Consider the following 13,525-nt stretch of genomic DNA (forward strand, 5'->3'; position numbering starts at 1 on the left):
TTCTGAAATTCTTTCTCCTGAACACCAACCTTTCCCAAGGCCATCCACTCTGCCTTGCCTTTACAAACTCCATTCCCCAAAAGGGAATCTCCATATTCTCCTCCCATAGTATTTTGTGGACCCCTGTATTATAGACACCACTGTTACACTCTCACATATATTAGGCTGATATAATGATCCTAACACATATATTAAGATTAGTTTCTTGGTTTTCTTGGTGGTTTCCTTTTCAACTAGAAATTGAACTATTAGATGACAGAAATGATGTCTTATTAATTTTTGTCTTGTAGTAGCTAAATACCTGGGGGAATTGTGAGTTTACAGGACACAGGGAATGTTGTTTTTTCCCTTAATTGCTGAATTGAATCTGACCATTACCCAATTAAGCCAGGATATATTCTCAGTGTATAAGTGTTCCGAAAACATGCACGCATTATATTTGTACATGAAATAGGGGCAGTGTTTAGAATGATCTTGGCTCTACCATATTTCTTGATGTTGGTATTATAAAAACGACTGGATTAGAGAAACAACAAATAACACATGTTACAAAAAGGATTTCAATATTCCAGTATGAACTCAGTCATGCAAGAAAGCCCATATAGATTTCACAAATAAATGAATGCAGCCCTTAAAAGAGTACTGGATTCCCAGACATGAAAAAAACATGAGCCACAGATATAGCCAAATAACTTCAGAAATATTTCCAGGAAAAAAAAGGAAGCCTCGATAAGATACAAATTCTGAGATCCTGTGAGATGCTTACAGCTGAAACTGAGACACAATGGGCCCATCAGTAAATTCATTCCTAGTCAACCAATGTAGCCAAAGCTTTAAACAACAGATAAATGAGAACGTGTTTTGCATGGGAAAGTTCTCCCCAGAGTTCCTCATTTTTATGTAGGAAATCAATTTGCATCACTGATGATATCATTCAAATCAGACAACCCAAAGTTGTTAGGAGGTAATTTAGTTTTATGCTGAAGCAATTTGATACTTGTTCTGATTTGTGATTTTCATTTTGTTTGTTAATGAAAAAAAATTAATGAGCAATGTTACTAGAAATACAACTCATCAAAGCCTCGGCGTGCTTAAAAAGGTTGCCATATACTGTACATTGGGATCGCTGTGCAGCTGGTGCCTGGGCCTCGCCTAGGAGGAGCCATCAGTGGAACACACAGGCGCAAGCTCAGGTATCAAGGCCCTGACACATACCTTTGCATTGATTTGTGTTTTTGTCAAGGATTGCCTTTGTGGATACGATTTTTCCATACCTGAAAAAGAGAGAGAGAGAGGAAAAAAAGAAAAAAATCCATGTTATTGTAGCCCAATGAAGACACTTAAAACACCGTAATAAACATCGGTGCACACAAAATTGAGCAGGAATAAACCAAGAAAACAAGCTCTGAATCCCCATTTCACAGCTGGATGACCTCTTTTCACCAGCTCCTCTTTATAACTAGAGAATGGGCTTCCTTCCCTACATAATCACTGGGTTGAGCCCGTCAGGCTGTCATAGGTGGCTAAGAGAGGATTGTGTGTGATTGTGATCAAAGTAAATCACACTCTGTGGATTCATGGAAAAATGCACAGGCCTTGGAGCCAGGCTGATCAGGGCCTGCGTCTAGCTCGGGCACTTACCTAGCGCTGTAACTCTGAGCAGTTCAGCACGACTTATCCAAGCCCATTTTCTCATTTGTAAAAATGAGAATTGGAACAATCACTTTTCATGATTTGGGAGAGGGTTAAATTGAAATGTTGCGATTTCCTAGCAGGTTGTAGGATAAATAGGACTTTGTTTTTGCTACTAAAAAGGTATTAGTTATACTGTAAGTTAATTGAGGATAAGGACTGAGTTTTGTATTCTCCATGCCTAACACCGCCGGTAATAGAAGCTAAATAAAAGTTTGCTGTAAATAATCAATGATATAGGTTATCCACAGTGCTTCCTCTACAATAAAATTTCTACCATAATATATCTGTATATTTACATCATAAATGTTTTAATTATTTTATCATCTCTTGCAGAAGACCTAGTCTAGGTTTTTTTTTCAAAGATGGGTCACATGGAGAATGAAATAATTTTGTTGAGCCTATTTATGAGGTATAAATGATAGGACTGAAGAAGATAAGTCCTAAGACCCTGTCCTTCTTTAGGATTCCATGAAGCATGCTTCTAGATCAACATAAGTACATGGAGAAGTTATAATGCAAATTTAACTACCAAATTTATTAACAACTCATCTTATGTTCAAGATTTCAGCTATGGTCACAAAATATTTGGCAAGTTTTCCTTTAATTCTATGTTCCTAAGGAAGTATAAGAACATAGGATAAATATTAAACATTCTGTGTATTAATGAACTAGGTTCCCTACCACCAATGTTTCTTTTCCATTTGTAATCACCTTGTACTATACCACTAATTCTTTGGAGCATTAAATTCTTGGAGTGGTCATTTATTAAAATTCTAGTGTTGAAAATAGCATAGTGCTAGAAATGCCTTTGCTTCTTTTTTTTCCCCAATGGAATAGCTATCATTATATTAATATCACCTACAGCCTTGAAAATCATTCCAGTAGGAGCTGAGCTATTGGTAGGTCACAATAGAAACAGGAATAATTGTATGAGATCAGTGGAAGGAGTCTGAGATGATTCCCACCTATAAGCTCCGCGCTTCTTAAGTCTGCCGAACTGGGCTGGAGCTGTCCAAAGCTGAACTGGGCAGATTTCACCAGCATAAACCTGACGCTTCAGCTACTTGCATCTTTAGTACACCTGCCCTTCCTGCACCATTACAATGATAACCCTACAGTAAACAAAATCGAAGAGAGCTAGGGTTGAAAGTGTCTCTTACTATTTTGCAGATGAAGAAGGTATGTTCTAAAAGATCATTAACTTGATCAAAATCATATAATTTGTGAAACTTCCAATAGGGACTTGAATATGGGATTTTTGAGTTTGGTGCAGTGCTTAACTAATATAGCATGCAGCCTCTAAAATAGAAAAGCTACATATATCAAGTCGTCTTGTTCAATCAACCTTCACGTCTTTGGGGATCCATGTATTTGATCTCCAGGGCAATGCAATGTAGTCATTAAAAGAATATATTGTGGCAATAAACTTCCATGGCTCAAATCTCAGTTCAACCAGGGTATATTTGATTAACTAATTCTTATGTGCTCTTTGCGTCATTTCACCATCTATAATGATATAAATCTATTTTTATATTGATTTAGATGATATTTATTTAAAATTGTGTACATCTACTTGTAAACCTATAAAATGATGATAACAGTCTCTACCTCATAAGGTTGTGGGGTTCACCTAGAGTGCTGATAACACTGGCTGGCATAGAGAAAGTGCTCATTTAATATTAGCTTTTCTTATAATCACTTTTTTGCTGTTATCTGCTACATAAAACTGTCTCCAGTCCTTGGCATTCTCTGAGGTAGATAAGAAGTGGAAAGGGGGTTAAGGTTCTGTCCCAAATCCCAGCTTAAAACACTACTACTTAGACTGTCAAAATCTTCCACTAAGAAACTTGGAAGGTAACGTTATTTGCTAAAAGGATAATTTGCATTTATAATTTATATTGTTATTTTTAATGTTTGGAATTTTATTAACTATATTCTCACTGTATTTAATCATACAATTACCCATAGGTTCAAATCTTTTCATGGTTTATTTAGTATGACAAACTGTCTGTTGCCTCATTTTATTTTAACTTGTAGATTTTTATTGAGCAGAGATGCAAATAATTTCTGTCCAGTGGAAAAGATAACCCTAAAGTTACAGCTTATTGCCATGTTCAACATTAATTAGTTTTGTATCTAAACTGACATTCGTATCCTAATGTTCCTTTATAAGTTGCCTGCAGATATCTAGCTTTTCAAATGCTCTTTGAACTAGTTTTAACACCTTGTATATACAAGCCCACTCTCCCCAAAATTCTTCCTCCTTCCACATTCCCCTACCCCCAGGACATACATACAGCCTCTCTTTAGAGCTCTATTTCATCCCAAGAGTTTCTCTTTTAGGAAAATAACCAGTACAATAATATATTTGAACAGTGTGTTCAGTAGACAATGTTTAAAGGTACCTATAACCGTACCCATTAACTACAGTGATGTTTGCTAGGTTTGGACTATTCAGGCAAGTAAACATTTGCAAAATTATATGGATCTTAGAGAAGAAAACAAAAAGAGAGAAAAAAGGGAATATCTGCTGAAACATTTTTCCCCCCACAAAGCACCCATCAATACAATATGGAAGAAGTAAAAACCAGAGGAAGAAAAAGAATTTAGAACATTTATAACCATCTCACATCAGGCACATAAACCCTTAAGACAAAAATCCTTCTTTTGTTTCTAAAGCCACTCCTGAAATTTTTCCATAAGTACCTTCTAAATTAAAATTTAGCTCTGTCTCTTAAAGAGGAAATTGAAAATTACTGTATCTCATAGTGAATTCTGTCTCACAATGGGACTCTTAACCTATGGTGTCCATGCTGTCCTACTGTATCACTGTTACGAGGATTTCTTCTTCATAAAATTCAGTATGTGCAAAAGATCACTATCAGTCTTTTAACAGCCAAAAAAGTGAAATGCTTTCTTGTAGAAAACATTTGTGACTACTTTAGCAAGCAACATTTTTCTTAAAAAAAAAATTTTATTATTCAGAAAGTATTACAATACTACTATACATGGAAAAATCACACACACACACACACACACACATATATGCCAAAAAGCAAAGTATGCTGTTTCTTGACTTCCCTATTCCTAATTACTCTCTAGGCGAGACTTTCCAATGGTCCAGAATCACAAAACCATAGAACACAACTTGTTAGTTCAGCCTCTACTCTGGCTGGAGCTACAGGAATTTCAGTCCTTGGCTCAGTTACAAGATTCTGCATTAAAAATTATTTCACAAAGCTAGAATATGCTTTAAACAACAAGAGAAGGTATTTAATGGGCCATTGGTTCTAATTCATGTCTGAACTCTCACGATGACAAACAGGGACTTTCTGCATGACTGGTGCTGTATCCTCCCTGCCCTGCAAAGTCAGCCACTGATGTAGGTAAATCAAGTTTAGACTTTTTTTTGAAAAGACCTAAAACCACCATAAAGACAAAAACCACCCATATAATGTACCTGTGAAGAATTGTATTAAATTTCTATTATGTCTTGTCAAGATAGAGTAAAACTACTGACTAAAGTTATTTTTTTAATATATTCTAAAGAAAAAAAATATTTCTCAGGTAAAATTATTCCTAAACTTACATTATATTACTTATTTACTCTTCCCCTTTTTGGAGTTTAGATCAAGACCTTAAGTGTTCAGAAAGCTTTTTTTCTTTTTTTTTATGCCACCCACAAGTGGAAAGCAAAGTCTGATATTAGAGGAAAATATGTGACCCAATTACTGAACAATGCCTGGAAATAGACACCTCAGCGGGGTCCCCAATTCTCTCTTCTATGTTTTCACTTCCTGAAGCTAGAAGAGATAAAATATCACCCACTGTCAACTTCCTGGGGGTGTTTCAACTTCTTGGGGGAAACAAATAAATGAACACATTTTTTTTAACCATAATTCTTTCCATCTGGGCTCAGTGCCTTCTCCAGCCAGTATGAGAAGCATGTAAGACAGCACTGCTAGGGCACTTTTCTATATAAAAATAAACAACTCCATGTCATATCTACAAAGTCACCAACTATCCTGAGTGCCCATAAATTCTCCAAACACAGCCCGGTTCCCAATAACATTGTTTTTATAGTCTAAGAGGACTTTGTGATCACAAACAGAAGCCAATGCACAATAACCACCCACTTACTACATTTTGAGTTTTCACAACTGAGTTTTATAATTCATGTGTTGTCTATCAACTCTAAAAAATACGCTTACCTGAGCTTGTCAATAAAATATTTACATTTAATTTTTTAAAGAAATAGTCAATTCTTTCTGACATTTATTCTTATTCTTAAATAGCATCTGAGTCATTTGTTGATACCCTTGATTATTCCACATACAAGCCTCATTTAAACTAATGGAATCTTTCATTTTCCAAAACTGAGGAGAAAATAGAGCAATTATGGGTCTACTCTTCATCAATTATGAAGACATCAATTTGGTGGGATTTTTCTATAAAGAATTTCTTTTTAAAGCCTTTTACTGAATCACCCACTGTGTATATTAATTCAGGTAATACAGGTAGAGACTGAAAATAGTTTCTGCAGTCAATCAACTCCTAGCTAACTCATTTTTCACATGCCTTCTATACTGATACCAAGACAAGAACAAAGGTATTACATTTATTTAATGGATGGAATATTATCCTTTTAGCCAATGTGGTTGTTTGCCTACTTCTAGAATGCTCATTCATTCTTTGGCACTTGGGGATGCTAATGGGGTATATCTATGGCTTTTGAGATCCAGTAGGAATGTGGTGGGACTATCTCTTTAAGGGACCACATCATCCAGGTTCCATCTACAAGAGAACAAGTCTACAGCCCATTAACATTCTGAGTCATTAACAAATTCATTCTACAAACAAGTGGTCAAAGCCAGGAATAACTATTGTGGGCAGAACTATGTCCCCTCAAATTTCATATGTTGAGGCTTAACACCAACACCTCAAAATGTAACCATATTTGGGCAGATAGCCTTTAAAGAGGTAAGGTATACTCTATAGTAGCACAGGGAACTCTGCTCAATATTATATAACAATCTAAGTGGGAAAAGAATTTGATAAAGAATGGATATATGAAAAAAAAATAAAGAGGTAAGGTAAAACCAAGTCCTATGCATGGGCCCTAATCGAATATGACTGACATCCTTATAAATTAGGACAAAGGCACAGAGGAAAGACCACAAGGCACAGAGGGAAGAGATGGCCATTTACAAGCCAGGAGAGAGGCCTCAGAAGAAATCACACTTCTGACACCTTCATCTCATATTTCTAGCTTCCAGAACTGTGAGAAAATAAATTTCTGTTGCTTAAGTGGTACTTGGTTATGGCAGCCCTAGCAAACTAACACAATAACCTCTTATTCAAGGTCTGGTGAGCTTTGATAAAGGGAATGAAGATGAGACCTCCTTAAATTCTTGACACAGTGATTTGGCAGTGGGTCCCACCAAGCCCTCACCTAACACCTCCAAGTTCTCTGTCACCCACGTGTGTGTGTGACAACAGAGGCCTATAAGTATCACCCAGAACAGACAACTAATACTCTAGAACCTGGTTCTTGGCCTTGTAGTTTGGGCATTCTTTTTATCCCCCCAGAGATAAGCATACTCTTGAATCCACACCAAGTAAATGTCACAAGTTTAATGCACAAACAGAAATGTCCTTTTTTTTTTTTTTTTTTTTTTTTTGTGGTACGCGGGCCTCTCACTGCTGCGGCCTCTCCTGTTGCGGAGCACAGGCTCCGGATGCGCAGGCTCAGCGGCCATGGCTCACGGGCCCAGCCGCTCCGGGGCATGTGGGATCTTCCTAGACCGGGGCACAAACCCGTGTCCCCTGCATTGGCAGGCAGACTCTCAACCACTGCACCACCAGGGAAGCCCGAAATGTCCTTTTTAATTTACAACTTCGGACTAGCACACTCCAAAGAAAACAAAATAAGAGTTTCTAGCTGGGAAAATTGAAGAAAATTTCAAGGAGGAGGAAGTGTTTAAAGAAGGGGTAACATGTTGACAATCAGAAATGTTTTTTATACTTCTTAGGGATAAGAAAAACAATTCTAAAAAAAAAATTCTTTTTTAGACACATGTATTACTCTTTAGTACATTACTGTTTTCACGCTACAAATAGGTTCACCATGATCCTAGGGCTGTCATGCTGCATTTACAATCTGACCAACTCTAAGACAATGGTTCTCAGACTTTGATGTGCCCCAGAATCTCTTGGAGGCCTTATTAACACACGGAATGCTGGGCCCAACTCCCAGAAATACAGACTCTGCAGGTAAGAGGTGGGTCTGAAGGATTTGCAGCTCTAATAAGATCCCAGGTGATGCTGATGTTGTTGATAGTGTTATGAGAACCACCACTTCAAGAAAGAGAATGACATACGAACACCAAAGCATGTGTGGTTTGTTACCTACAAAATTCACAGTCTGAGGGAACTTTCTATAGCCACGGAGAACTACTTTCAAAACTGCAAACAGCATTTGCTTTTGTTCAAATAATATTCTACGTTGAAAAAGATGGACTACAAATTTTTTCAGAGTTTTTGCTTAATAATATTTTTTCATTTACCTAATATAATGACAACTTACAACTCAAAGACAGCTGCTTTGAAATTTTTGTCAGGGACTTTTTAGAAAGTCCAAAGAAAACACATGGACAATATCTATGTAACTCTCTTCCTTCATCTGAAATAACTAGTTGCTAGTTCCTAGTTTGATTGAATTAGAGTACTAATATGAAAAAAATAACTGGCAGGCAAATAACAATTAGTAACTGTTAGTGTCTTTGCTGGTTCTTTAATGAGAAATGGATGTAAAGCTGGAATGAATATACTAGACTGAAAATGAATACTTTCAAATTCTGAAACAAAACAAAACAAAAATCACTAACTTGCTAACTCTTGGGTTACATTTTAGGTTATGTATTTATGTTACGTAGTTAGGGTATATAGCCTGTCATCTTAGAGAAAGCTTGTGAGAAAGAGATTTCCATGCAAACAAATGGGATGGCAAATCACATCCTTTTGGGTACTTTATACAACCAATCATAGCACATTTCAGCATGCTTAACATCCTTTAATATTTGTTCTGCTAATGAGGAAAGAGAATAGGCTTTGGAATCAATTAATATGGACTTGAGAATTTGAAAAAGAATAGATACATGTATATGTATGACTGAATCACTTTGCTGTACACCTGAAACTAACACAACCTTGTTAATCAACTATAGTCCAATATAAAATAAGAAGTTAAAAAAAACTATGGACTTGAATCTGACCTGTACCACCCATAGGATGTGAAACAAACAAACTACTCAACACCTTGGTACCTCAGTTTGCTGATTGTATAGTGTAATCACTAGGCCTGCTTTTTTAGTGGCTGTAAAGATGAAATAAAATAGCGTGTGCTAAACTTCCTAGTACAATGGGTGACCCGTTGAAATTTCTTCCATTGTCTTACTAAAGCCTACCTTACGCTTTATTACCTATACATTTACCATGTAGCATACAAATGTCCATGTATAACTTGGACAACAATATCTCTTGACTATTTGATAGAGCCAGTCTCCGTGCTGGCAGAGGCCCCTTAGGAAGCATAGGCTTTGACACTCATATGACCTCTCATTTATACTCCAAGTCAATTCACAGTTTCTCCTCCACTCACACAGTTTCCTCCTGGCAACATCTAACTCCTTGCTCAGTCTGATCTCAAAGTTCAGCCCCTTCCATGCAGCCCCCACTACCTTTCCATATGCATCTGCCTTCTAACCTCCCACCAGTACCCACTGCTCCAGTTACTACCACAGGCCCACTCATTCTCAAGTTCCCCCTCTCCCAGCCAGCAGCCAACAAGTCATGGTACTTGGTGGACCACATCTTGACCCTGGCCCTCCTTGGTTCTCACTGCTGTCCACTTCTAGTACATCCATGCATGGTTGACTGTCAATAGCATCCCACTCCAAGGCCGTTTGGTCTTCAAGGGCCCAATCCTGGTCTTCTGTAAGTGGATTTTAGATTTCAGAGATTTTAAATACCTCTCTTACCAAAAGCAAAGGATCCTATCAGAATTCATGGGTCCTCCCTTCAAAACCTCTCTAATGTCCATCCCTATTTGTTTTATTTAGTTGACACTTTTACAACACTTTTATGGGCCAGCCCCTCTTCTAGGCTCCCTATGTATATCCACTCTTGTTAGTCATCACAACAAGCCATGGATGTGGTCACTAGCTGTGTTACGGACAAGAACACTGATACAGAAACACCTGAAGTAACTTTCTCAAGGTCATATAACTAGGAAGTAGCAAAAGCAAAATCCCGGGCTGTCAGGCTTCAGAGCATGGGGCCTGCCTCTCAGCTGTAGTGCCTCCTGCCAACCTCCTGTCTCAAAAAGGAAGCCATTGCTTCTCCTTTTCTCTCTTCCAACTCCCATTCATCCCTGCCATGTCTGTGCCCTTGTTTCCCTATATATCACCTATGTTTTCTGAAACTTAATCTTTTTTCCCCAGCACCAGGGCTCTTTCCCCTCTGCCTTCCCTTGAACACTTGTAGATCATTTCTTCCTATACATTGGCTATCATCAAGTTTCTCTCTTTTCATTCCTTGACAGAGTGGTCTTGATTGATTGCTCTGCTCATTCTACTTCTTTCTTCTTAATTTCTAATTACATCCTAAATACTGACTTCTATTATTGGAACATAACTGAAAATTAACTAGTAACTTCTTAATAAGTAAAAAAAGCAGTTATCATCATCCTTGACTTCTCACTACCATTTAACCCCCTGGAAAACCTTCATTTTGAAACATTCTTCCCTTGGTTTCCATGCAGCACACTAACCTGGTCCTTATCTTCCTTTCTTGCAGACAAGTTATCCCTTTATCTCTTTCACTTGGCTTTTCTTCTCCTCTAGATTCCTAAAAGTGGGTGCACCTCAAGCGTAATCCTTAGCTCACTTTTGTTTTAGTGCTACAATATCCATGAGACTGCTAATTCCCAGAAAGGACATGTATCAGAATCAGCTGGATGGCTTCTTACAACTCTGGGCTCCAACCTCAGAGTTTTGATTGTTTGGGATGAGGTACAAGAAAGTGAATGTCTAACAAGCTCACAAATTAGAACCAAGAACCACACTGTGAGAACCATTGATTAGAAATCTCCTTCATTATCACATTTTGAATTTCCATTTCTTTGTGTTTCCATCTCATATTTCTTTCTCTAGATCTGCCTTCACCCTCAAACCTCAGTCTAGAATCTACAATTAGAATTATTGGATATTTAGAGTTATTAATTATTTCCCTTTGGAAAAATTAGAATTATCGGATATTTCCCTTTGGATGGAATGGTCATCTCAAAATGCAAAATGCAACATCTCAAAAATGCAGCAAAGTTGAACTCGCTGTTTTCCCCTTTCTCCCTTCTCTGAAAACATCTCTGGGGCAGAAGCTAGTTGGGTAGTAATGAGTGTACAGGGAGGAGACTCTGACAACCTGGACAACTCAAGCCCCAGCTGGTAGGGGCTCTGCATCCTGTCTCTGGCCATTGTTACCACAAAGGAATGGGATCCAAATGTTGCAAGGCCTTCTGATTGTTTCTGAAAGAAATCTGGATTTTCAGGCAATATTTCTCAATTTTTCAAGATTGTCTTAGAGTTTTTATAAAACAATGTGAAAACACTCTTCTAGGCAGACTGAGCTTGATGGCTGCCAGTTTGTGACGTTGCCCTGATGTCCTCCAGCTGCCCCTTCTCATTCTAAATAACATAGATCCTTCCAGGGCAAAATGTATGTTCTGACCCATTGTCTGCCAGCTATTTCTCCCAAATCTGCATAGCTGTTGTGCTCATGGCCTGCATAAAATCATCTAGCATTATGATTTTTTTTCCTGTTTTATGGTATTATTTGTTTGTTCCCCATGAGATTGTCTCTTCAACCAGACCTTGATTTTTCAGGGGTCTATATAATGCTTTATGCTTCTGTGGACATCCCTGAAATATCCAGGACAGAGTTGGATGAAAAATAAATGTCTATGCAAATCTGCTGATTTTTAAGTAAATTTTATGAACCTGACAACTTTTTCCACATCAGAAACACCTACTAATGACTGAACTACACTTACACACAAACAAATATGTATATACCATTAATTGAGCACTTGCTATATGCTGGTCACTACACACAGTGCATTAGGTATTTTATTCCAAATTCTCACAACTACCTAATAAGCTGATATTATTATTCTCATTTTTTAAGGATGAAGAATTAAACTTAGATACCTTAAGTGACTTGCCCAAGTTGACACAGCTATTGAGTTACATTGCTTATATTTGAACTCAGGTGCATTTGGCTACAAAATCCCTACTCTTTCCTTGATAATCACACTGTCCTTAAAGCATAATGAATAAACTTGGGTAAAAGTCAGTCCCCTGGCCAGTCCTGGGGTCACAGAAACATTTGCAAGTCTTTTGTACACGTTGGACATGACTGCAGCTCCAAAAGGCACAAAAATGACCAAAAGTCATTGGACATAGTATAGTTGGACATTCATCATAGATTGTTAGAACTCACTTCTAGAGAAACTTCTTTCTTAAAGAAGCTTCTGATTTCACAACATGTAGCCCATTCTAGTACATCTGTGACTCTAATGTGAACTGTATGCATAATGTAAAACATAGCTTCACAGCAGAATTGACATTTGCTATTTGGGGAAGACATCAGACCTCAGATTCTGAAAATTCTGACATCATCTATTGACTCAACACTATTAAAAAAAAAACTGCATCAAATATGTAGCATATGTGACCATTTTGAAAGCCGTGTTTTAGTAGCAGTGGAATCAGCTGTTCAGAGCACATGCTCAGTTTCCATGATATCCCTCAGTACCAAAGCACATAATCAGGTTCTCAGGAAAGTTCTGTGATGGAGTTGTTACTAATAAAGTAGTAGCTCCCAATCTTCGCTTAGGCTACTTAGCTTCCTTCTAATTCCCAGCCAGATTTTCTTTGTCACTACCCTTCCTCCTCCAGCTCAACTGGCATCTTCTCTCTGATGCCTTTTCTCTCTTCCCCAAGTAGCTCATTTCAGTTCTGGTTATGATCCAACATGGCATTGAGCATATCTCTATTAGAAAGTGCATTGTATCATCAATTGTGTCAACGACAAAAATGCAATACTTTATCAATATTGCATTATACTGTGCTGTACTATACCTTTGACCATCCTAATACTGAAGATGAGTTCTTCAAGGGTAGGGCATAGGTGTTATTTATTTTATATCCCTAGCCTTACATGCAGGGCTCACTCAATAATTGTTTGTTGGATGAATGAATAAATAAGTGAATACCATATATCACATCCCCAACATCAGAATGTAAATTCTGATGCAAAGCTATTTTTGCATTATGCATACAGTTCACATTAGAGTCACAGTTGTACCAGAATGGACTAAAGGTTGTGAAATCAGAGAAGACAATCAGAGTGTCAATGAGAGTAAGTATATCTAGGCACAGATATATCTTCCACTTTGCAATGTGACAAAGTGCATATCCTACTGACAGTGATACATCACGTTTTAGATCTTATATTGAGCACATTCACTTCATTTCATTCAAAAGGAGAGTGAGTTATAACATCATTAAAGAGCCAAAATATGAAATAGTTGTAAAGTCTTTGTTGTAAAATGTTTTATGGCATTATGTTATTTTAAATTGACAAAGACACTCAAGAAAAAGAACTGACATAATATATTGAATGAGGAATTTCGTATAGTAGAGCAGCTACTCTAAGCTTTTTTTTAATACAAGAATGCCACTGCTTCATTTGAAAGAATCAGAACTTGCAG

General features: G+C 37.4%; 1 protein-coding gene across 6 annotated transcripts in view; it reads right to left on the reverse strand.

The window, feature by feature from the left end:
• Nucleotides 1–13,525, reverse strand: part of RBMS3 (RNA binding motif single stranded interacting protein 3) — a 724,151-nt gene that overhangs the window by 487,660 nt on the left and 222,966 nt on the right. For all 6 annotated transcript variants that reach the window (XM_049715938.1, XM_004279675.4, XM_004279673.4 and 3 more), the window contains exon 3: nucleotides 1,216–1,274. In XM_049715938.1, the coding sequence (XP_049571895.1) occupies nucleotides 1,216–1,274 (59 nt within the window). The remainder of the gene's footprint in view (nucleotides 1–1,215; nucleotides 1,275–13,525) is intronic.

Source organism: Orcinus orca, chromosome 10 (assembly GCF_937001465.1).
Source record: "Orcinus orca chromosome 10, mOrcOrc1.1, whole genome shotgun sequence".
Taxonomy (NCBI): domain Eukaryota; kingdom Metazoa; phylum Chordata; class Mammalia; order Artiodactyla; family Delphinidae; genus Orcinus; species Orcinus orca.